Raw genomic sequence first — 25693 nt, forward strand, 5'->3', positions numbered from 1 at the left:
TGCTCTTCCTTATTGTTATATCCAACTATCCAAGCATAGAAGTCCAGAATAACAAACTTTTTCTTCAATGATATGATAGGTTATGGACTCGGTTTGTGTCATGTACAAAGTTCAATTCTTTAAGGGTTGAAGACTTTTTTAACCAGTGTTGCCCTACTTTGTTCTGTAATCGAAGTTGGCATATATAGAGTGCGTTTGGATTGGGCGTTTTCGCCCAATCCTGCGTCTGCGTTTTTCATTTTTTTTTTTTTTTTTTTTTTTTCACGCGTTTTGGGTTTGCGGCTACTGTTCAAGCACTGTTCAATGAACAGTAGCCGCAAACTTTGACTTTTCAAATTTTTTTGGACCAATCACAGCACATCGTGTACTGTTCACGGACCCATAAATTTCACTTTTCAGCAACTTTTTCATTAAAAATGGGTCCCACGATACTATTCACACATTTAAAAATTATTTCGCTACAGTGTTTTTCAGTTTTCAGTTTCAGTTTTCAGTTTTCAGCTGTATCCAAACGGACCCATAAGCTAGCCTAACTTTCTCAAATGAGTTTTGAGTTTGACTCATGAACTAGATTAATTGTGTTAGAAACCTAGTGATTTCTAATTGGGATGGGCAGGAATTTTAGGGAAATGTATGGTAATTATAAGGAAATTGACTTAATTCGAAATAGTTACCATCTATAAAGAAATACTAAAAGAGAGAAAAACTAGGCATTTATAGAACCATAAAACTATTTTATTGGCCCACATAACCTTATTCTAATGGTTCTATTATTCCCAATGTGCATTAATAATTCCAACATGTGTTAAATATGATTAACATGTTTGAAATTATAACTAACTAACTAAATACAACATTAAAACAATTATTATTAAGTAAAAAAAAAAAATATTATTATATACTTATAGGGGTTGCTAAAAAATTAGTATGCATATTTTTTATTCCTCCCCTTGCATATATTATACAGATGCTTTTGGAGATCAATTTCCCTTGTGTGATAGCCTTTGACAATAGTTTTGTTACTACTATTTTTCTCTATCTAATTTGTGCTTCATTGCATTAGCAAAAGTCTAATTTGATCTTCTTCTTTTTCTTCTTTTTTGTTAAGAAAGAATTTGATCTTATATTGGTTGATTATGGGTAAGGAAAAGTTAATTCTATATATATATATATATATATATATATATATAAAACAACACTTATATATGTACGGATTTTGAAGTATTTTTGCCTTCACATGTCATCCATCACCAGATAGAACATTCAAGGTTCCATGAATAATCCATTATATAATGCCCTCCAGGTGATAGACGATATAAAATTATTTGACTTGGTGGAGTTCCTCCCACGAGGTTTATTTTGCAAAATATTGAGCTAAAGTGACTCCTTAATTATGTTTCACGTGCATGCAACTATGCAAGTGTAAACAAGGAAGTAAGGAACAAATCAATGGCCTCCTGGCTTAATGGCATCCCGCCCCCCATTTGTGAGACTTGAACAAAAAGGGTAGAGAGAGAGAGAGAGAGAGAGAGAAGAAGAAAAATTAGCAAACAGTGAGGTACAATTTTTTTTAACTCCCTCATCAATCAATTGATCAAGTTTTTAATTAGAGCTGCTTTGCAGGATCTCTAGATATGTATAATTCTAAGTTCAACTTTTATGCACAATCACTATAGGTGCACAACTTATGGATAATATGTTTTCTCCCTTTTAGCGGTTAAAATGTTGAATTATTTGCTTTTATGATTTGGACCATTTTGAAATTCTGACAACTTAATAAACTAGAAATCCCTGATCAAAAAAAAAAAAAAAAACTGGAAATCCATGTTAATGAATAATGATCATATAAATGTAAGGTTCGTAATAGGATCATCTCAAAATACTTTGTTCTTAATGCTAATTAGTCATTAACAAGATTCACATGCCATAAAGAGCACCTATAAAAATATAGTGAAATTCAAATTCTTGAAAGCCACTCTGAGCATTTAGGAGGAGGGTATAGTGGACGGAGTTGGTGTCACTGTGTGGTCTCTCTGTCTCTTTCTCCCCAAATTAGATTCTATTATCTGTACATTTACCCAGACGTGCCCATAACTATGTTAAATTTGAATTCAAGTACTTTAAATTTGTCATAAAGGATATGTTTGTATAATCTTTGTCAAAGGTGAAGAAGAGCTATCAACGTTGGATGTCTAGACTTTGAAAGGTCTGCTTTTAATTGATACGTTGAGGCCAAGAAATTCTTCTAAGAGAACAAATGGCGAATCTAAATGGAATTTGTCAATTTTGCGCGTGTTTGAAAGACCACTCTAGGCCTAAACTGTTCGGCCTTATTCACATTTGTGTCCTCGCCGTAAACATTCTTTTGGAGCCCTTGACTATGCTCTCTGATCAATCACCATGTGACTCTGTCCTTTGCAGAATGGTTTTGTAATGGAACCTTGTTTCCTTTAAGCCTCAGCTCTCACGCATTTTGGCTGAGTCCTATATATGGATTTTTTGAATCCTTGCTATGGCCAGCAAATGGTGAAGATTCTATCTGGATGTGACCATAATAATTTATACCGCAATAACAAACAAATGCCAAAGAGTCTTCGGACGTATATGGTGAATGTTGTTAGATTGACTAAAAGCATTCCGACTCTTGGCTATCATTATATTATCGAGCCTTATCAGGAACTTCAGGCTCTCTTTGAGATATGATTTTAGTGGATATTGCAACCAAAGACTTATTCTCAAAGGAACAGCTTGTTCTTATTGCAAGGAATGGTGCCAGGCATCCAGAATGCTGGTGCAGGATGAGTGGCTTAAATGTGGAGCATGGTGATGATATTTCAAACAAATTGGCTGCAACATCCAATTTCCTTCCAATTCCTGCTGATCAGTTACGGCTTGCCTACTAATCTTGTAATGAGGAACATTGTTAAAAGTGGGAGAAGATACACCAAACCTGTTTGATGCAAGGGCCTGTGAGGGAATTGGAGCATATGATTGTGGAAAGCTCTGATGGTTTGGCCTATCATTCAGCTGTATTTCGAGTATACTTAATACGATTTCTTAATTTTATGTAAAACATTTTTAAAGGCGAAATATTTATGTCAAGATGACACATGCTTGCCCTATATAAGCTTATTTTTGGTAATTGAACTTATCAAGAGCATTGTGCAAAATCTCATAGGACGACGGTTGAAGTAAATTGACGAATCTAGCTAATAGTACACTGACAAAATACTATTCATGAATAGTGCCATTATACCTTGCAGACTTGTCATCAACTTTAACAATAAAAGCAGATTCCACTCGTACCCTGTAGACTCAGGTCTTACAATAAAAGCAGATGTTTCTCCCAAATTTAGAGGTATCTTCAGGAAATTCAAATCTTATCCAGTCTATAAATTGAAAGTTTAGTCTTTGTTATAAGGCATTCGATTTTCTTAACAATCTAGAGTTTAAAATAAGAGAACCCTATAAAAGAACCCTCTAGCCTTTAGATACTTTGCCATTTCTATTGTAAAATAGTTTCAAAAATTATTCAAACTTTCAGTCATTTGTATTCGTGGCTTCAATCAGCCAACAGTAGTTCAGGCTTTCAATCAATCTTTCAGTTTTCTCTATTGTAAGTTTTATAATCATTATTATAGGTTTTTATTTTCATATAATTTTTTTTTGGAATATACATGAAGGCAAGTGGCAAGTGGCACAACAAAACATAAGGGTTGACCGTTGACTTGTGATTGGCTTAAGCTTTGTCTGAAGGGACACATAGCAAAGTTCCCCAATCTTTCATCAATCTTCAATCAACAAAGGGAGCAACAAGTCTCTTCTTATTTTTCTATTCAAGCGCAAGGGAAAGGGGAAATAATAAGTGAAGAGCCAAATAATGAACCAGAACTTGAGAGCTTTGGTGATTGGAGTAGTAGGTGCAGCCATCACCTTGTCTTCTTATTCACAGACTCTCATCTCTCCCACTCAGTGTGTCACAGTTGGCCTCCTTGTCCTCATGTTTGCCTTGATTGTCAGAGAAGGTTTCATATCTCTTTAATCCAAGTGTTGTTCCCTCTTAAATTTCAATGTATTCCCATGATTTGAATTGGTGAAGCTATTTTGGAGATTTAATGTAATCTGGTAATTTGCTTTTGATGTATTAGCTTCCTTCTTCCTTTGTCAATAACTCAATTTGTTTCAATCTTTGCATATGCTTTAGATTCAAGTGGTTTCTTCATTGCTCTCTTATCCATTGTGGCTCTTGTTTTGTTGAAATATCAAGAATTTAATTCAGATCCAAGAGTTGGTGGCAGTAGTTTAATTTCTTTTAATGCAAAATTGAAAAGGCTCAGGACTTTTTTTTTTCTTTTTTTAATACCGAAATTAAGAATCATTTACAAAATGTCAATGAAAAGAATATCTGACAGATACATTTCTTAGAGGCTAATTTATATGGACCTTGAAGTTAAGCTAGTGCTTTAAGTGGGTTCTTGTAGCAGTTTGGTTTGGATGAGTGTAGAAGAGATGGCAGCAAAGCAGAAAAATTGTATAACATGCCGTGTTGGCTTGTTGCTACTAGATTAAGTCTAGTACCGTGTTGTATTCACCTATCACTTATAGAATATTCCATTTGGAAATAAAAAGGGGCCTCTCCTTTTTTTTCTTTTTCTTTTTTTAATGTGAACCTTCATAATAAGCTAAAATTTTGACTAATAATTTTTACTGAGAGAAGAAGAAATTTCAATGATTTTATTTTCGCCGCTTGGATGGAGGGAGGAAGGAGGGAGAGTAGAGTAGAGTTGGATGAAAATAGACTAATTTTACTCTCCCTCTCTCTTCTTCAATCCAAATAAACCATAAGGCTATGAGTAATTTCAAAACTTAGAAACTCTGTTGCTCTGCATAAAGGGCATCTATTGTAACAGTTTTAAGATATAGTGAAAGAGAGAGCCCTACATGGTTGCAATTTGCAAAGCATCCTAACTAGTTTACAACTATCTTTCTCCAAACTATTACATTGTGGTAATTAAAGAGATCATTAATATGTAGTTTTAATCGCATAATTTTTTTTAAATGAATTATGTAATTTGTTTAAATAATACACATAAATAGTTTTATAAATATATATAATGAGTTAATAGAAATTAAAAAAAAAAAAAAAAGGAAATGTTTACGACTCTTTTTCTGCAGACTTCATATCCGGGCCTTAAAGGCCCAAATTCGTGGACAAGTGAGATCAAGCCGTTAAGTTCATGGATCTTCCGTAATAAGTCCTTTTATTGCAAACCAAATTCCAAAACGAAAGGCCCAAATCCATTGTCCGATACAAATGATCTTGTAAAGTGCCTAACAAACCGATTGGCTACAGACAACAAAAGGTCACAAAGCACATGCCATTCACAAATGAGCACGTGAACTTGCGGAAGGAGCGGTCCAACTCATCCACCCACAAGCATTAATTGCTCCTTATTATTATCAAAGAAGTCAAATGAATCATGTATTTTATCATTGGAAAAAGTTATTGGATGTTTAATTTCATTATTTTATAAAATATTTTAAAATTTTTTTATTGGAGAATAAAAAATAATTAATTTTTTATTATTATAATTTTTTTAATATTTTGTATTGAAGACGGTATCAATTTTTTTTTAATTAATATATTTACAAATGTCCTAAAAATACTCGTTTACTAGATATTTTACTATAACATTATTGAAGTGTGAAAATAATGAATTTTTCTCTTTGTAACTAAAACCAAGTATTATTTTCTTTTTACTAATTGAGTAAAGAAAAGTTAATAGATGCTTAAAGAGAGCATTAGTTTAGTAATATTTTTAAAAACTTTTTTATAAAAAAAAGAAAAAAGTAATTAATTTTTTTTACAACTTTTTTATAATTATATGTGAATAAAATCTTGACAAACTAAAGTTGCGTACAAATTGAAACCATAGTAGAAGATTAAAACTGATTACCAACAACCAATAGAGAGGCATAGAAACATATAAAAGGTCAAATCAAAGAATTTGTAGAAAGAGTAAATGCAATTCTATTTGAATTTTCTCAGAAAACATTAAATCTAATTTAATTAGTATTTGTTTAATGTTGAATTGTTTTTGCCTAATAGAAGTTGCGATAGGTGAATTCTTGCTAGTTTCAACTAGTAGGCAACAATTTGTACTCTTTACAATTTTGAGACTTCTCGTTTGGTAACGTTATTCTAGTAACGTTGTTTATATTTTTAGAAATATGTGTGAGTGAAAAAGTGTGTGGAAATACGTATAATGTTGTTTAAAAACTGAAAAGTGTTGCTTGAAATGCCATACCAAACGGTCCCTAAGATGCAAGTTTGGAGAAAATAGAGTTTGTCAAAAGTTCCAAAAAAAATATAGAACTTCCATTCTATTATAATATTACTTGTCATTAATTTGTGGGGAATAGAATTGCAAATTTTTTTTAAAAAAAATTATATATAAAAAAATGTTAACGAATGCTCTTAAGGTAATGATTAATAATTCATTTTAAAAAAAATTATGGGAAAAGAAAAAAAACAATTAATATTTTGACAGCTTTTTCCATTTCTCATAAAAGTGATGTCAAAATTTTTCTAAAATTGATTGTTAACTATTGCCCTAAGGGCAACCGTTAGCATGACCCTATAATAAATAGTAAATAATAATATTAATAAATTTATTCACCCAAATTGACATCACTTATCTTATATTAGATAAGGGTTATGTACTTTTTTATTTATTTATGAAAATAAGGGTTATGTACTTATGTTTCTCTCAATTATTGAACAATATTATTGAATAATAGTAATAGTGAAATAAAAGTTACTTAACTAGACTTATGAGGAACCCAAGTACCCAACAAAGGTTGCATTAAACCTGTATGATTAGTGAACTGTGAACATTTGGGGTGATTAGGTTATCCTTATCCATGAACTTGAACAGAGACGGAATGAAACATCTAAGATTTAATAATCCATTCAAAAAAATTAATCAACCAAAGCATGTCAAAAATTCTCAGCGCTTACAAAAGTAACCTTTAAAGAAAACCAATCAAAAGTTAATTAGAGTAGACCGAACATAATTTAGTAAAAAATTATTTAATCTTGAGTTGTTGTAGTTGATTCGATCATGTGTGATAAGCAAGTTTTAACTTATTCCAACCATGATATAATAATTTAGTCATTTTATAGTTTTAAAATTTAGAGCATAGATGTGGAAAAACTGGGACTTTTAAAGAGCTGAAGAGACACCACAAGAAGAATTCTAATCTAATATTTTTCATTTCACTGTCATACTATTAGAAAGCAAGAAAGTCTAAAAATATAGGGTGAGTTTGGATACCGCTTATTTTGCTGAAAGCTGAAAAAAAAATTTTAAAAAAAAAAAATTTACTGCTCACCAAAGGGTTACTGTAGATATGCCTATTTGCAATGTTCATGTCCCATGAACAATGTAATAGACGCTGGTTAAAAATAAAATAAAAAAGTCTGAAACGCGTTTTGCATCCAAACGTGGATGCAATAATTGATACCCAAACGTACATAGTAGAATTTCACAACATTTTCACAATACTATTATTTTGAATTGTAATAGGTTCCGATAAAATTTCTATTTTATTTTATTTTGTCATGAAAATGTTGTTACATTTTTGTTGGTGTGGTCCAAGAACTTACTGATACGTACGTTGAATGTGTACTTCAATAACTTGAGAGATTGTAAAACGTGGAGAAAGGTTAGCAAATTCAGCTAAGGTCCAGGCCTGACCTAGACCCAGACCCAGGACATTGTATGAATCACAGATGCTTACCATGTGGGCATGACTATGAAGTCTTTCCCTTGTTTCCCTTCTCACACGTGCCGTGTATGGAACGAAAAGAGAAATTGTTCTAGTAATTCCAAATTCCAGGCTATACGTATCATTACTACTTTTCCAAGCATTCACTGAGGAAATTACTGTGACAATTTCATAATCAAGTCACTCTCCATAGGTCTATAATGACCTCTGGGTGGATACATACACTATAACAGAGATAATGCAGATACATTCTCAAGCCTCGTCAACGAAAGGCATGAGAAACCGGTCAACTATTTCGTGGAAAATTAATGTATGTCATTAAAATAAAAACCACTGCATGGAAAACAAAGACAATAGGCCGCCCACAAACACTATAAAGGCCACTTCCAGGAAACTTCACTACAATTTCCTTCTCCCTTCATGATCAGTGCAGTCAACCAAAGCTTGGGAAAACAGGCAGATTCCTTGCAAATCCTATTAAGAAATAAATAAAGAAAGACAAAGAAAAGCAGGAAAGCCTGATCCACATTTATTTTTAATTTCAAATGCTTCCAACAACAAAAATTTCCTAATAAGTGGGAGTAGAGAAGAAAGTTCCCACCATGACATGCCTCCAAATGACCATTTCTTAAACAATTTTTCATTCTCATTCCAACCTCACCTAAAAGACTTGCAGAACCACACAAGCACCTTCCCTCTTTAATTTCATATCTGACTATTTTGATGATGTCTTCAAATACAAGACTCAATCCAAAAGGTTCGTATATTATATATAGCATCTCCTACACCATTCCTCAACACCATTTGCCTGCAAATTAAGTTGCAAATAATTCTTTCATCTTTTCCTTCAATTCTTTGCCGAATAACGTTTCATTCTTGACACTAGGTAGAGACTTGATAAATATCTATGACTATTCTTTTGAACCATAACAGAATCACAATGGAGAACAGACCATCAGTTAACAACGGCTCCTCTTGCCTGATGTGTTTTTGGTTTGGAAACCCTTTGTTGACAATTTTTGGGGTCATCACACGAAAGTTTTGGTCAAGATTTTGGTGTTCTTTCCAATCCCAACTCAACTTTGAAAACTCAAACGTTTGGCCTGAAGACAAGAATCCAGGTTCTGAGTTGAGCCAGCTGCAACCGACTTGTGCTGATTGCTCAAGTGAAAAGAAGGATGATGAAAGCTTGAGCAGAGGAGATGTTGAAACGATCATGAAAAGATTGGGAATTTGTTGCAGCCCAGAAGATGATGAACTTCAAGTGAGGTTCAGTTCCAAGGAGCTTTCAGAGCTGTTTGACGAGAAGGAGCCGAGCTTGGAGGAGGTGAAGGAAGCTTTTGATGTGTTTGATGAGAACAGAGATGGGTTCATTGATGCAAGGGAATTGCAGAGAGTTCTCCGTAATTTAGGCTTAAAGGAAGGCGAAGAGCTACATAACTGTGAGAAAATGATCAGGGCATTCAATGAAAACGGAGATGGAAGGATAGATTTCAATGGATTTGTAAAATTCATGGAGAAATGTCTAAGTTGAATGGCAAAATTTAGGTACAGCACTATTATACTTATAGAGTTGTATCTACGTTTTACCCTTGAAAACAATAATATAATATATCAAACTCGCTCATTTTTTCACTTCCATCAATCAATGTTTTGTAATTCTTTTCTTTTCTTTTTCGTGTGTAATTCCAGTATGGATTTCTATTATAATTTAGATCTTAAAAGGTTCTCATGTGCTAAACCAAACATTACAGCCACTCTTTTCAACTTACTAAAAGCTCATATTCAGTACACAAAAATTTATGTAGGACCTCCAATCTAGAAGAGGTTGATTCCCGAACTCAAAATCACAATACATTGCTTGGGCAAAGGGTTCTTGTCAGGACACCAAAACTCTCCTCAACTTAATATCAACTAAAAAAACTTATCTAACAAGAAGTGATAATTTTGATTTACTCAAAATGGGACCAATCCTTGACATGACACCCTAAAGCACCTTCAGTAATTACTTCACCCCCATAATATTATTTATTTATTTAACTCCTGCCTGATGAGAAATATATCAATTTAGAAATAATTTCTATCTCCCGTAGTTCTTATTAACTGAAATGGTTTCCCTATGGTGAAGTTTACTAAAATCGACCACCACAAAAAAAAAAAAAAAAAAAAGCTATTAAGTACTAACAACTCCGAACTTTTCTCTTCAAACCATGGAGTTCAGGTCGAGCCAGCAACTGTAGCAAACTTATAGTCCTACCAGATAACACAGAGACTATCTGGCAAACATGTTATTTGGAAAACACAATTCAACGTCAAGGCAAAGCTTTTTCTTTATAACTCTGTTGAGATACTGCTTTAAGCAAGTACACAAACATTGGTGGTGCTTTGATAGAAATTAAATCTTCTACATGATGCTAAATATCAAAGATGCAGGGGTTAGTGAAATTACTTCATCCGGCTTAACAAGGAAAAGTAGCTGGGCACAATCCCAGATTCATAACTTCAGAAAAGTTGAGAGCTTCAGCTCACTCTCCATTTTTCTGTAGCTAATCCTATATTTCAGAGTTAAATGTTCCCACCTGACCTTGCCTAAAGGCTGTAGCAGACTAATCAGGATGACTCAAGAGGCCAATGCTCGATTTCCTCAACCCAAAAGGTGAAAACTAATTCAAAATGACTTTCTAACCATCAACAAAGTGGAAATAGGATCAAAATATCACACACCACTTAAATAACTAGGTTAATTACCTACATGAGGTCCCAGAAGCATGCATCTCCATAGGCTGTGTGCAATATTCTTCAGCAGAGGAGGGGGCGAGGAGAGAATGACCACAAGGTTCCATAATAATCATACATAGGACTAAAAAGTCATCAGAGTGTCACCGGCAATCTGCACAAGAACTCACTCATTTTGAAAATGATTGGCATCTATAACAAGTATCAACCTGTTTGTGACCTTCAAAAGTAATTTCGAGCTCTATGGCAATCACTGCACATTCTAAGGTACTCTGTTTTTTTTTATAATCCACTCTGAGGTACTTAATTACTCAGATGGGTGCTTCCAAAGGTGTGTTCATGAGACCATATGCTATGGCCAGCTTCTCACTGAGGTAACTAAAGATTATCTTCCTTCAGCTCATCTTCTACATCATGCAGTACTGCCGCAATATCTGACGAATGCCCCAATGATTTTAATTCTAGCCACCAATTCCCCTACTTTCTCATATATTTGACTAGATTTTATGTTTTTGTAATGGTTAATATTGCTAATCTAAACACAGCTCACCCCAAGTTCTTTCTTGGTGTTTCTCTCTCATCAATTTTCTAATCTTTATGACTCCATCCCACTTCTCTGCCTTGGCAATACATATTTGATGATAGTATATATGTCCTCACATCATGAGGGTTCTTCTGCTTGACAGATTCTACAATTTGCTTCCCTCTACCATAATTTGCATAAAATTATGCACATATCATTGCATTCCAGGTAATAGTATCTCGAAATATCATATCTGGGAACTCTTTATTTACTTCATTGATTTTGCCACTCTTGGAATACATAATGACCAAAGCATTCCCAACAAGGCAACAATGATATTGTCCTCGAAACCTGACTTCTTGGCAAAGTAATATTAGCTCCAAGTCTTGATGCAGAAAAACCTGCACGCACTGGAGTTCACCGAAATAGAAAAAGTATACATACTCACTCGGCTTAACGTTTACAATTTTCATAACCACTTTGCAAGTAAGCAGTCATGATTTATTTCCAGGGAAAGGAGACCACATTCAATTAAGCAAACAATCAACAACTTCCCTTGTATTCAGAGTTTTACCACATTTCCCGTACATATCAACAATTGCACTACTAAAATAAACATCGCGTTCAATATGAGAAATGAAAGAATTGGGAAAAACTGAATTATCATTGAATTAATTTAGCTTGTGCCTTTATATACAGCATCAAGTTCAGCTAGGAACGAAAAACAGAGTGCTGAGCTAACAAACTAACAATCACTCTCACGTGTGACTAACCATCCTACTCACGTGTGAACACTAATGGAAGAAAATAATACTAAACTACAGGTCGTATATTGTCTATAATACAAACACAGCTACTAAGCTACAAGTGCTTCAGATATTGCTTCTTGAACCTCTGCTATACGTGTTGAATCTTGCTTCTTCTGCTCTAAATTCTTGCCTTGATCTTGATATTCCCCCTCAAGATGGACTGTAGGTTGATAAATGTTGATGAGTCTCATCTTGAATAAAAGCTCTGAAAACTCTTTATGACTCAAAGCCTTAGTAAGCAAATATGCTAATTGGGACTGAGTTCTAACATGAATAAGCTTGATAACTCTCTCCAACACTTTATTCCTCACAACATGACAATCAATTTCTATATGCTTCATTCGTTCATGGAAAACAGGGTTAGAACCTATGTGGAGAGCTGCCTGGCTGTCACAGAACAACAATGCCTCTCTACTGTGATTAACCTGAAGATCCTTTAATAAATAAAGAATCCAAACTATCTCACAAGTTGAAATAGCCATTGCCCTATACTCTGCTTCTGCTGATGATCTGGAAACAGTGGACTGTTTCATTGATTTCCAGGAAACTAATGAATCTCCAATGAATATACAATATCCAGTAACAGACCTTCTGGTATCTGGACATGAAGCCCAATCAGAATCTGTAAAACCTTTCACATGCAACTCTGAACTTGCTGAGAAGAAAATACCTTTACCAGGTTCATTCTTCAAGTACTGCAAAACCTTAAGTGCTGCCTTAAGGTGTGGTTTTCTTGGTTTAGCCATAAATTGGCTTAGTTTGTGGACTGCAAAAGTAATGTCAAGCCTAGTGATGCTTAGGTACAGCAGCCTTCCCACCAATCTTCTATATTGACCTAGATCATCAAGTAATAAGCCCTCATGTTTGCTGAGCTTTAAATTCTGATCCATAAGAATTTTGACAGGTTTGCACCCAAGAAGCCCTACATCCTCCAAAACCTCAAGAGCATACTTCCTTTGACACAAGGAGATGTCTTTTTCTGTCCTAGCTACTTCCAAACCAAGAAAATATCTCAATGCACCTAAATCCTTCAACTGGAATTTCTGATTACACATCACCTTAAATTGATCAACCTGCTCCTTATCATTGCTTGCTATGAGAACATCATCAACATATACTAACAAAACAATGAATGAATCTCCTTGTTGCCTGGTGAAGAGTGAGTAGTCAGCTTTAGATTGAGTGAACCCAAGTTGAATCAATGTGCTTAAGAACTTTGAAAACCATTGTCTTGAGGCCTATTTAAGGCCATAGAGTAACTTATTCAACCTGCATACAAGTTGCTCTTCATGCTCCCCCTTGCTGTGAAAACTAGGTGGAAGGGCCATGTATACTTCTTCATGCAAGTCACCATGAAGAAAAGCATTATTGACATCAAGTTGGCTAAGAAACCAACCTTTCACAGCAGCCACTGCAAGCACACACTTCACAAAAACCATTTTGGCAACAGGGCTGAAGCTTCAAGGTAGTCTAAGCCCTCCTTTTGAGTAAATCCCTTTGCAACTAACCTAGCTTTATACCTCTCAATCGACCCATCAGCCTTATACTTAATCCTATAGACCCATTTGCATCCTATAGGATGTTTATCATGAGGCAAAGGAGTGACAGTCCATGAATTATTTGCTTCCAAGGCAGCAATTTCAGCATCCATGGCATCTTGCCACTTAGGGTCAGTTACAGCTTGTGAAAAGAACTTAGGTTCTGTGTTGGTACCAATTGAGCAATAAAAGGATTTTTAGATAGGAGATAAAGTGGCATAAGAGATATAGGAAGAAAGAGGATGGGAAGTACCTGATTGGAGATGGATGCTAATGAAACTTGGTTACAATGATAAGCCTCAAGATAAGAAGGAGGTTTAGGCACCCTACTAGACCTTCTAAGAGCATCAATATGCACAACTGGAGTAGCAGAAACATCATGATCAAGAACATTAGTAGCAACATGATCAAATGCATTAGGAAATGCTTGATCATCTATGTCAAGATCATGATGAATCTGAATAATGGAATCAACATTGACAGATGAGATAGGATCAAGAAAAACCGGAGGAATAGAAGGAATACTAGGTAAAGGAATTAAATCAGATGAAGGAAGGGAAGAGTGGGAAGCAAAAGGAAAAACCTTTTCATGAAAGATGACATCCCTAGAGATGAAATAAAGTGAGATTGAAGATCAAACAGCTTGTAACCTTTGATGTTAAAAGGATATCCTAAGAAGACTGAATTCCTAGCCCTAGGAGTGAACTTATGCTTATATGGAGTGACATCAGTAGCAAAGCAAAGGCAGCCAAAAGTTCTGAGGTGAGAATAAGAAGGAATTTGATTGAAAAGAACCTCATATGGAGACTTATGTTGCAGAAAAGGGGTAGGAAGTCTATTGATCAAATAGACAGCTGTGAGGATGCAATCACCCCAGAAAACAGGAGGAATGTTGGATTGAATTTGCAAGGCCCTAGTTGTTGTCAGAATGTGCTGATGTTTCCTCTCCACAACTGAATTCTGTTGTGGAGTGTAAACACAGCTTTGTTGATGAATAATGCCTTTAGAGGTGTAGAAATCAATCATGTTAAACTCTAAAGCATTATTAGTTCTAATGGACTTAATTGGGGTTTGAAATTGAGTATGTACCATATTGTAAAATGATACAATCCAAGGCCTAACTTCTAATTTAGCTTTCATGAGGAAAACTCAAGTAGCCCTTGATGCATCATCTACAATTGTTAGAAAATATCTATGCCCAGCAGTAGTAGGAATGGAAAATGGCCCTTAAACATCGATGTGAACAAGATCAAATGAATGAACAGCTCTTTTATTATCAAAAGGAAAGGGTAGTCTCTTTTGCTTTGCCAAAGGACATATAATGCAGTCTTTAGTACAACAATTTGCAAGAAAGGAAAAAGATGACCTAAAGCATGACTTTTCATATCAGATGGATGTCCTAATCTAGAATGCCATAGGGAATACAAGCTAGCATGAGAAAAAGAAGAAGAAAAAGTAGTGAAAGAATTGAAATTATTCTTAAGAAGAAAATCATCAAGAGAACTAGAAGCTTTAGAAAGGCTAGATCCTTGTAACGGATAGAGTCCATCATGCATTTTCCCCATTCCAATCGTGTTCCAACGGGTAAGGGCCTGTATAAAACAATAATCGGACAAAAATACAGCACAAAGAGGTTGAGAATGAGTTAAGGCACTAACAGATATCTAGTTAAATGAAAAAGAAGGCACACAAAGGACATTTGTTAAGGTAATATGTGAGGAAAGCTTAATTGTACCAACATGAGTCACAAGAGCAACCTCCCCATTAGGCGATTCAACCACAGTATGTGAAAATGCAGTAAAGGAAGTCAATAAATGCATTGAACAAACTATGTGATCTGTAGCACCAATATCTATAACCCAAGTTTCAATACCAAAAGCCTTTCTACTGACAACCTTAGCAGAAAAGACTGAATGTGGTGAACAAAAAACAGTACCTGCAACTGCATTGGATGGCAAAGAAATAGCATTAACCATGTGAGTATCTTGAACTGTTGAAGTTTGGTGAACTCCAATCAAAGACAGAAGCTGTTGCTACTGATCAAGAGTATGTAGGTGCTTGAGTAGTGACAACATGATTGTACTCAATATTTGGAGCCAAGCAATGCCCTTGAAACTGATTTGTAATAGGACTATGATCAGTATTTGGAGTCAAGCAATGACCCTGGAACTGATTTGCAACAGCTGAAACTTGATGAGCCATCATATTCCTGTTCTTAAATTTGTAACTTGGTGGAAAACCATGGAGTTTGTAACATTTATCCACAGTATGACCCAACTTTCCACAGTGAGTGCATAAAAGCCTTTCCTTTCCTTTTGGATTTGTGCTTGAGCTCTTGGTAGCCAAAACAGTAAACTCAACTCTAACAGAATTGGTAACAGATCTTTACATTTCCTCTTGGATGAACAAAGAATGAGCCTTATTAATAGAAGGCAGTGGATCCATGAGCAAAATTTGTGTTCTAACTTGAGAAAACACATCATTGACTCCCATGAGAAACTTCATTATGGCTTCTTTGGTTTGAAGATCCTTCAACCTCTGATTAACATTGCACACACACTTACCACAAATGCATTGAGGAAATGGACTAAGATTCTGAAGCTGATCCCACAAGACTTTAAGCTGAGTGAAGTAATCAGTGAGTGATTGTTCTCCCTGATGAATCTCAGCAATTTGCTTCCAGATATTGAAAACCTTGGTCCCATTTCCTTGACTGAATGTGTCTCGAAGCTCAGTCCAAATCTCAAAAGCAATATCTCTATAAATGATACTACCCTGAAGTTTTGGTGATACTGAGTTGATGATCCAAGTGCCAACTATATTATCAATACGAATCCATGCTTGAATAGTTGTTGGTGAATTCACGAGTGGAGAAGAAATGGTTATAGAAGCATCTATAAAGCCAAGCTTATTTTTGCCAATCAAAGATTTCCTCACTGATCTTGCCCAAGCAGAATGATTTTCTTCTCCAACCAGAGGCTGAGAAGTAAGAACAGCCCTTAGATTTTCTCCAAGATGTAAGAACAGGGGATCATTGAGATTATATGAGTCTTGCGAAGAAGATGAAAATTCAGTGGTGGAAGTGTTAGCTGTTGTTGCGTCAGCCATTAAAGCAAAAAAGAAAAGCTTGAATAGATTTTGAGAAAGCTTGAGAAAGCTTGGAGAAAAGTAACAATGGTGGACGATGAAAGAAAAATTCCCAGATTTGTAAAACCTTAGAATTTTAAGCTTCTAAGAGCTCTAATACCATATGAGAAATGAAAGAATTGGGAAAAACTGAATTATCGTTGAATTAATTTAGCTTGTGCCTTTATATACAGCATCAAGTTCAGCTAGGAACGAAAAATAGAGTGCTGAGCTAACAAACTAACAACCACTCTCACGTGTGACTAACCATCCTACTCACATGTGAACACTAATGCTTGCCTTGATCTTGATATTCAAGGTCACTCTTCACCATCTTACCATGAACGGGCTAACCAAACCTCAAATCTTTAAGACAAGCACAAGGCCAAAAATGGTTAAATAAGTGACATTATCTCATACCACACTTATCCAAAACTTGCATAGCTTCCCATAGATACCTAGGTTCTATAAGTCCATTAATGCCCGAATTGTAGGAGAAAAACAACAAAGTCTCTGTCTCAAAACTTTTGGGAGACATGAACTCTAAATAGACTAATTAAGGTCGATCACATATATTCCAATGACTAAATCGTAAGGGAACAAAATTTATCTCATCAAAGCATGTTATTCAAAATTAACCTGCATAGCGCCATCCACATTTGAACAACTCGAGTACATGTGATTTAACAATTAAGTGCATTCTTGACATGATATTCCTTTCAAGCATTTGAGCAAAAACACTTGGTGGGTAGTACATATTTTATCACATTTTGCACAGATATTGATCAATGAGCTTGTTTGAATACGTCACCGTTTTTGGAGTGTACGATGACCCATCTTGGCATCTTGCAGTGGCAAAAGCATAAGAAAAAATCTGAAGAAGGTAAAGCACAAGAAATTGCTTTGCTAAGTAGTTTTCTTAGACATAGTGAAATTTTAAAAGAATTTTCAAAAATTATAAAATGAACAGCTTTGTGGTTTTGTAGGAGAATGGTCAATCTAGAAAATGCTAATTTTATATTATCCAAGCTAGAATTATGCAATATTTGTAATCACACCAATTGCCCAATGCTAAAGTTAATTATGTAGCCTTTTTTAAAATTTAAAAAATAATAATTTAATGATTTTTTTTAATGATTTGTGTGGGGCCCGGCCCAAAAATAATGGGTTAGTCTAAATTCAGGCCCGTCCGAGGAGCGTCCTGTCCGAAGAGAAACCACAGATAAAGCATTACTCAATCCCAATATCGCCAAGGAAACCTGTCCGAGGAGTAACTCCTCCTCGGTCATTACGAAGCCCAGACGAGGAACTCTCCCCAACCATTTCAGTTCATCCTCCCAACATATAAAATGAATAAAATCCAAAATATCTCATGGAAAGCAGCCACCACCACATTAATTACGCCCCAACCACCCTCTTGGCCGTATTAATGAGGAAAAGATCCCTGAACAGTACCACCTTGGCCTCTGCAACTCACAAAGGGAGTGACAAGGGCGTCTGATGGGACAGGTGCTCAAGTAGATGCTTAGATGATCAACAAGTGTAAGGTCGAGATGAGAGGAGGAGAACTATATAATGTAATGGAGTCCCTCAAAGAAGGGGGACGAAAAACGGTATTCGGAACTGAAGAAATAGAATCACACGTTAGAGATCCATTCTTGTGTTTTTATTTTTCTGCAACAGTATTGTTCATGTATCAGATCGAATAAGCTCACTGAGGCTAAGTTCTTTGACCCATCCTCTACAAATATTTATTGTGGGTTGCGCCTTAGGCCAAGGCCTGATCAATAGAATTTGGGCCAGGAAAATCGTGCAACTACAATTGGCGCCGTCTGTGGGAAGAACTAGGGCATTAGCTAGCACAACGGTCGAGCATGGCAAAACTAGGTCCGCACCAGGAGAATCCTCACCAGGCTAACTCCCAACAGACACAACCCGCCGAGTCCTAGAGGCAAAATAACCCCGTCAACCCAGGCGGCAGGGGAAATCGTGAGGGAAGTGTGCATACTATCCGGACAAGCCAGAGTCACACTCAGATAGGTAGTCATGTGTCCCAGAGGCGAAATAGTCACCAGGCCATGCAGCGAGAGATAGATGATCTGAAAAAGAAGCTACGACGAGTGCAGCGAAAACGATCTCCTTCTGACTCAGACGAGTCCTCTAATGCGGAGGATGCGAGTTACCGATGGAGGTCAAGGACCCCCCCAAGTGAAACCTTTTCCTACGAAAGGGAACCACGCCCTGTGTGGAAGTATGAGAGCACATCCAGCAAGGGCTCTGGAAACGATGCCATGAAGAAAGCGCTAGACTAGGTTTCAAGGTCCCCCTTCACGTATAGAATTGAAGGGGCTAAGCTGCCTCGACGCTTCAACCAACCGGCATTCGCCATCTATAACGGCCGAGCAGACCCGGTAGAGCATGTGAGCCAGTTTAACCAAAAAATGGCAATCTACTCGCAAAATGAAGCCCTTATGTGCAAAATCTTCCCGTCCAGCTTGGGATCAATGGCGATGAGGTGGTTCAACGGCCTGAAGACGAATTCCATAAGCTCATACAAGCAGCTCGCTCGGGATTTCTGCTCCCGCTTTATCACCAACACCAGAGTCCCCAGACCCCTCGGTTCACTATTGTCCTTATCCATGCACGAAGGAGAGACTCTGAAAGCATACTCGGATAGATATTGGGAGGTGTATAACGACCTGGATGATAACCATGATGATGTCGCTATCAGCACGTTCAAAAGCGGGCTCCCCACCGAGCATGGCTTAAGGAAATCCCTCACTGGTAAACCGGTTGCCAACATTGATCAGTTGAGGGATAGGATCGACAAATACAAAAGGGTGGAGGAAGATCAGCTGCAAGGAAGGATAAAGGAGAAGGTCATTCCCCTCAAAACAAATGATTTTAGATCTGAACGGTATAACCCTAGCCATCCGAGGAGAGATTTTTCGCGACAGGCTGGACAAAGCAACCCGCAGGCTGTAAATGCTGTCTTCAAGGAGCCAGTACAGCAGGTACTGGAGAAAGTAAGGAACGAGCCCTATTTCAGATGGCCGGAAAAGATGGCTGGAGACCCTTCCAAACGTAACCAGAACCTGTACTGCCACTATCATCAGGACCATGGGCATACCACTGAGGATTGCAGGAATCTGTGGAATCACCTAGACCAGTTGGTCCGAGAAGGGAAGCTACATCACCTTTTGCACCCCTCGAGCGGCCACCCCGGTCAGGTAGTACAAGAGTCTCGAAAGGACGTGTTCCTAAGACCCCCCACCGGAACGATACATGTCATCCTCGCAGCACCAGGAAGAACTGGGCCACCCCTTCCTAGGGTACTGGCTGTTGATCAGCTCCCCTTCGAGGGCAGGCAGAGGGAACTCAAGAGGTCAAAAAAGGGAAACTCTCTGATGCTGGGATTCTCGGACGAGGATAAGAGAGGGACTATTCAACTCCACGACGATGCCTTGGTGGTTACGTTGAGAATTAGGGGCTTCGATGTGAAAAGGGTATTAGTAGACTCGGGAAGTGCGGTGGAGATAATGTACCCTGATCTATACAAGGGGCTGAACCTGAAGCCGGAAGACTTGACAGCTTATGACTCCCCCATTCTCAGCTTCGAGGGAAGGATTGTTACGCCAAAGGGGCAAATCCGACTACCCATACAGACTGGGGCGGAGGTGGTGGAGGTAAACTTTATCGTGGTCGACGCTTATTCACCCTACACCGCAATAGTTGCAAGGCCATGGATCCACGCCCTAGAGGCCGTGTCCTCCACACTTCACCAGAAAGTAAAGTACCCATCCAGAGGACAAGTAGAAGAGATCCGAGGAGATCAGACCGTGGCCAGGCAGTGTGTGGTGGCCGCCGTCTTACATCGGCCTCATGCCGAGTCCTCGGCCCCTAAAAGTTTATAGCAATCAGCCGCCTCGGCAGAACAAGACGATGGACTAACCGAGGAGATAAGGTGTGAAAGTTTAGATAAGGTCGCTGTCAACAACGACTCGGAGAAGTTTTTCCAGATCGGCTCTGAGTTGCCTTCTCAGGAAAAAGAGGAACTGGTCAGATTTCTCAGAGGGAATGTCGATGTGTTTGCATAAGACGCCTACGACGCCCCGGGAGTTGATCCTAGCCTTATTTGTCACTACCTGAACGTCAACCCCTCTTCCACTCCGAAGAAGCAGCCACCCCGACGCCCTTCAAAGGAACATGCTAGTGCCGTAAAAGACGAAGTGGCGAAACTGAAAAGAGCGGGGGCTATTAAGGAGGTCTTTTACCCTGAATGGTTGGCAAACACTGTGGTGGTAAAGAAGAAGACAGGGAAGTGGAGGGTCTGCGTGGACTTCACGGACCTGAACAAGGCGTGCCCTAAGGACCCATTCCCCCTGCCCCGAATCGACAGATTGGTGGATGCAACCGTGGGTCACCCTCGAATGAGTTTCCTGGACGCCTTCCAGGGCTATCATCAGATACCCCTCGCGCTAGAAGACCAGGAGAAGACAGCTTTCATGACACCCATCGAAAATTATCACTATAAGGTAATGCCCTTTGGGCTGAAGAACGCTGGCTCAACCTACCAAAGGATGATGACCCGGATGTTCGAGCCACAGTTGGGCAAGATCATTGAGGTTTACATAGACGATATGGTTGTGAAGAGTAAAAGGGTGTCCGAGCACGTGAAAGACCTTGAAAGAATCTTCGCTATCTTGAGGGAACATCAGTTGCGGCTGAATGTTTCCAAATGTTCATTCGGGGTCGGGTCGGGGAAATTTTAGGGGTACATGGTAACCCACAGGGGAATAGAAGTAAGCCCCGATCAAATCAAGGCAATTAACAATCTACAGGCTCCTCGGAACCCGAAGGAAGTGCAGAAGCTCATTGGTATGATTGCAACGTTAAACCGGTTCATATCGCGATCAGCAGACCGATGTCGACCTTTTTACCTCCTGATAAACAAGTGGAAAGGGTTTGAATGGTCGGAGGATTGTGTTCGGGCTTTCCAGCAGCTTAAGGAATACTTTTCACGATCACCCATCATGTCCAGCCCTGAGGCAGACGAGGTGCTGTTTGCGTACATCGCTGTAGCCCCCCATGTTGTAAGCCTGGTACTGGTACGGGATGATAATGGGGTGCAGCGACCGGTTTACTATGTGAGCAAATCCTTACATGAGGCCGAGGTGAGATACCTACCTCTAGAAAAGGCAATCCTGGCGATAGTACATGCCACACGGAAACTCCCTCATTACTTTCAGGCGCATACGGTCATCGTCTTAACTCAGCTTCCCCTTCGAGCAGTGCTTCGAAGCGCTGACTACACAGGAAGGATCGCCATGTGGAGTGCGCTTTTGGGGGCCTTTGATATCAAATATATGCCTAGATCCTCCATCAAAGGTCAGGTCCTTGCAGACTTGGTAGCGGAGTTCGCCGAACCCTCTATAGAAACAGTAACCGAAAAGAAAGACATGGATGGAAAAACGGTCGGTGCAATTTCAGCAAGGGGAACCTTGCGTTGGAAGGTCTACGTGGATGGCGCGGCCAACCAAAGAGGATCTGGAGTCGGAATAGTTTTAATATCGCCGGACGGTGCTGCCATTGAAAAATCATTGAGACTTGGATTCTCGGCTACGAACAATGAAGCCGAATACGAAGCCCTACTTCAAGGAATGACAATGGTTCAAAGATTGGGCGGAAGAATGATAGAGGTATTCTCGGACTCCAGGTTGGTCGTTGGACAAGTGATGGGTGAGCTGGAAGCCAGAGATGCTAGAATGCAGGAGTATCTAGGATAGGTCAAACGCCTACAGACGGGTTTCGAGTCCTTCAATCTGACACACATTTTCAGGAGTGTAAACACCCATGCAGACTCGCTGGCCACTCTAGCCACGTCCTCGGTGCATAATCTGCCGCGATTGATCCTTGTTGAAAATCTAGCCCAGGCAGGTCCCATCAGCAAAAACCCAGCCCAAGTCCATCAGATCAGGAAGAGTCCGAGCTGGATGGACCCCATAAGGACTTCCTCCAAAGCGACATCTTACCAGAGGAAAAATTAGAGGCCGAGAAGATACGTAGGAACGCTCCTCGGTTCTGGCTATCAGAGGATCACAAACTATATCGGCGCTCCTATTTTGGACCGTACCTACTCTGCGTACATCCAGAAGAGTCCGAGTCTCTACTTGAGGAGTTACATGAGGGAATTTGTGGAAGTCACACCGGAGGAAGGTCGCTGGCGCATAGGGCACTCACCCAAGGATACTGGTGGCCGAACATACAAAGAGAGGCCCAAGAGTACGCCAAGAAGTGCGATCAGTGCCAAAGATTTGCCCCGAATATCCACCAACCCGGAGGGGTTCTCAACCCCCTCTCTAGCCCGTGGCCGTTCGCGCAATGGGGTCTTGATATTGTCGAACCTTTTCCCAAAGCCGTGGGGAACAAGCGATACATAATAGTCGGAACCGATTACTTCACTAAATGGTTGGAGGCTGAACCTTTGGCCAACATTAGGGACGTGAATGCCCAGAAATTCATCTGGAAGAACATTATCACCCGCTTCGGAACTCCACGTACACTCATTTCTGACAATGGTCTTCAATTCGACAGTAAGGGCTTTAGGGAGTATTGCCGCGAGCTTGGGATCATTAACCGATATTCCACCCCTGCCTATCCCCAAGGAAATGGGCAGGTTGAGGCCGTGAACAAGGTCATAGTGAACGGACTGAAGAAAAGGCTGGATGAGGCAAAGGGGAGATGTGTAGAAGAGCTCCCGCACGTCCTATGAACTTATCGGACAACGCCACGGCGGTCAACCGGTGAGACCCCCTTTTCATTGACTTATGGGGCAGAGGCCGTGCTCCCAATCGAGAACAACTTTCCCACGCTAAGATCTATCTCGTTTACCCCAAACGATAACGATGAGTTGTTGGGAAGAAGTCTAGACTTAGCCGAGGAAAGAAGGGAAAAAGCAACGATTCATATGGCCTATTATCACCAGAAGCTGAGGCAGGGATATGATGCCAATGTTAAACTGCGACCCCTGGGTCCAGGTGATCTCGTGATGAGGAAGGTTCTCGGCAGCGCAAAGAACCCCTCTTGGGGCAAGTTGGGGCCCAATTGGGAAGGACCGTACCGTATAACGTCTGTAGCCGGGATAGGCGCGTACTATCTAGAAGATTTGGATGAAAAAACTGTACCTCGACCATGGAATGTAAATAACCTCAGAAGATATTACTATTAATGAAAGTGGCTTAGCCCACATTTTGTTTCGTAATTATCTTGTGCCTACTGGTCTATTTACGACTATTCATAGTTTTAAACAGAACCTAAATCCTGCATGGCTCCTCGGACCACAGACTTAGGGGAAATTATTACTCATGACAATTTTTATAAGTTTTAAACAGAACCTAAGTCCTGCATGGCTCCTCGGACCACAGACTTAGGGGAAATTATTACTTAAGGCAACTATTCAAAGTTTTAAACAGAACCTAAGTCCTGCATGGCTCTTCGGACCGCAGACTTAGGGGAAATTATTACTCATGACAATTTTTATAAGTTTTAAACAGAACCTAAGTCTTGCATGGCTCCTCGGACCACAGACTTAGGGGAAATTATTACTTAAGGCAACTATTCATAATTTTAAACAGAACCTAAGTCCTGCATGGCTCCTCGGAACGCAGACTTAAGGGAAATTATTACTTATGATAGATTGGGAGATTATTACTTAAAGGAAATCGTTTTAAGGCGTGCGCGCAGTCTAGCACCATTGCAACCCTCATTCAAATGCGTTGCCCAACAATCCTTTTTACCTTGACCGTTTACATTTATCTATGCCGCTGTAAATGTTCACAAAAAAAAAAAAGGGCAAGCAACACTGGCATGCATCCACAGAAAGCAAAGTAAACATTCTATATTGATATTCCGAGGGCAATACAAAGAGAGGTCCTTACAAAAGAGCGCAAAAATAGGACAATTCTCATTTAAAGAAAAAAAAAGAAAGAAGAAAAAGAAGAAGGGAATACAAAAATTAAGAGCCTAAAAAACTAAGCCTTAGCAGGAGGATCTTCTTTTTGCTCGGGCTGAGGGGGAGGAACCTCGATGGTAGAGTTAGTGGCGGGATCCTTCGCCATAACAGGCACAGGGACGGCATCAGGCACCGCCAGATCCTGCTCTAAAGCCACTTGGACGTCATCAGGATTCTCTCGGATCTCCGCAGGATAGAAAATGTTCTCGGGCAGTCTTAGCACTGAATCGGCAGGAACTCCTGTAGCATCAAGGGCATGAGCCCATGAGATACTGCAGTAGTCCCTGCACACCTCGGGAATCTCCTCGGATAACCTGGCCTCCGTTTCTTGGGCCCCGAGCAGGCGAGCAGCATTCTTTTCAGCCTCTGAGGCCTCTCGGATCAGCTGGGCCTCCTCTTTGACCCGCCTCAGCTCATCCTCGACTTTTTGCAGAGCAGTCTTGAGATCCAGCACTGCCTACCTCTCGGTAGCGAGGTTGATCTGGGTCGAGTACAGTTCTTTGCGCTGGTCCTCCGCCTGGGACTCAGCACTTTTCAAACCAGCCTCTGCACTTTTGCGCCGTTGCTCCGAATCCTTGAACTTCTCCGTGAGTTCAAAGTGATCGTGCTTAAGGGACCCCAAGGTTTTCTCCATCTCCGATCGAGTCTGGGTCTCAGCCTCAGCTCGACTGCGATTATCACGGCAAAACTCCTCAGCCACAAACACCTGCTGAGTAATCTACGAACGAAACAAGATTGTTTTAAAAATCTAACAAGGTTAAGTAAATTAATAAAACAGTAAAAGGATTACTTACCATCGCGAGATCCCTTTTAAGGGATAAGAAGATCTCGGGCTGAGAGAACCGCCTATAGCCCTCCATGTCCCGAGGAAGGAGTAGGGGTTGCTCTAAGGCATCTGCCACGTACCCTGCCCGGCCTCGGTTATACTCTCGGACCGAAGCATTGAAGGGGATGGCAACCCCATCTAGCTCCAACTTGGGGTTCCATGCATGTGGGGTAGCGCGCACTTCAGCAAGGTTCTCCTCATCCCGGCTCTCCGAGGAGTTACCCCTTCTGCTCCTTGGCACCCGAGTGGTTTTTTGCTGCTTGGTCGGCTGGGCAATCACCTCACCCTCCTCAGGGGTGTCAACCGGTCTCTTCTTCTTCAGGTCCGGATTAA

The 25693-nt window shown here is 39.4% G+C and overlaps 2 protein-coding genes across 2 annotated transcripts; both read left to right on the plus strand.

Annotated features, from left to right (window-relative positions):
• Window positions 1–3732: 3732 nt before the first annotated feature.
• LOC115978381 lies at window positions 3733–4203 on the plus strand. Its single transcript, XM_031100402.1, has one exon. It carries the CDS (start codon window positions 3881–3883, stop codon window positions 4040–4042), a length of 162 nt encoding a protein of 53 aa, XP_030956262.1. The 5' UTR covers window positions 3733–3880; the 3' UTR covers window positions 4043–4203.
• A 4133-nt stretch (window positions 4204–8336) lies between these two features.
• On the plus strand, window positions 8337–9436 carry LOC115978365 (probable calcium-binding protein CML45). The gene has a single exon (XM_031100387.1). The coding sequence runs from the start codon at window positions 8699–8701 to the stop codon at window positions 9323–9325; it is 627 nt and encodes a 208-aa protein (XP_030956247.1). The 5' UTR covers window positions 8337–8698; the 3' UTR covers window positions 9326–9436.
• The last annotated feature ends 16257 nt before the right edge of the window (window positions 9437–25693 follow it).

Source organism: Quercus lobata, chromosome 2, assembly GCF_001633185.2.
Source record: "Quercus lobata isolate SW786 chromosome 2, ValleyOak3.0 Primary Assembly, whole genome shotgun sequence".
Lineage (NCBI taxonomy): Eukaryota > Viridiplantae > Streptophyta > Magnoliopsida > Fagales > Fagaceae > Quercus > Quercus lobata.

Bases quoted from the DNA above. Each gene is read 5' to 3' on its own strand.
- LOC115978381 (XM_031100402.1), top strand. From the start codon at position 3,881: ATGAACCAGAACTTGAGAGCTTTGGTGATTGGAGTAGTAGGTGCAGCC.
- LOC115978365 (XM_031100387.1), top strand. From the start codon at position 8,699: ATGACTATTCTTTTGAACCATAACAGAATCACAATGGAGAACAGACCA.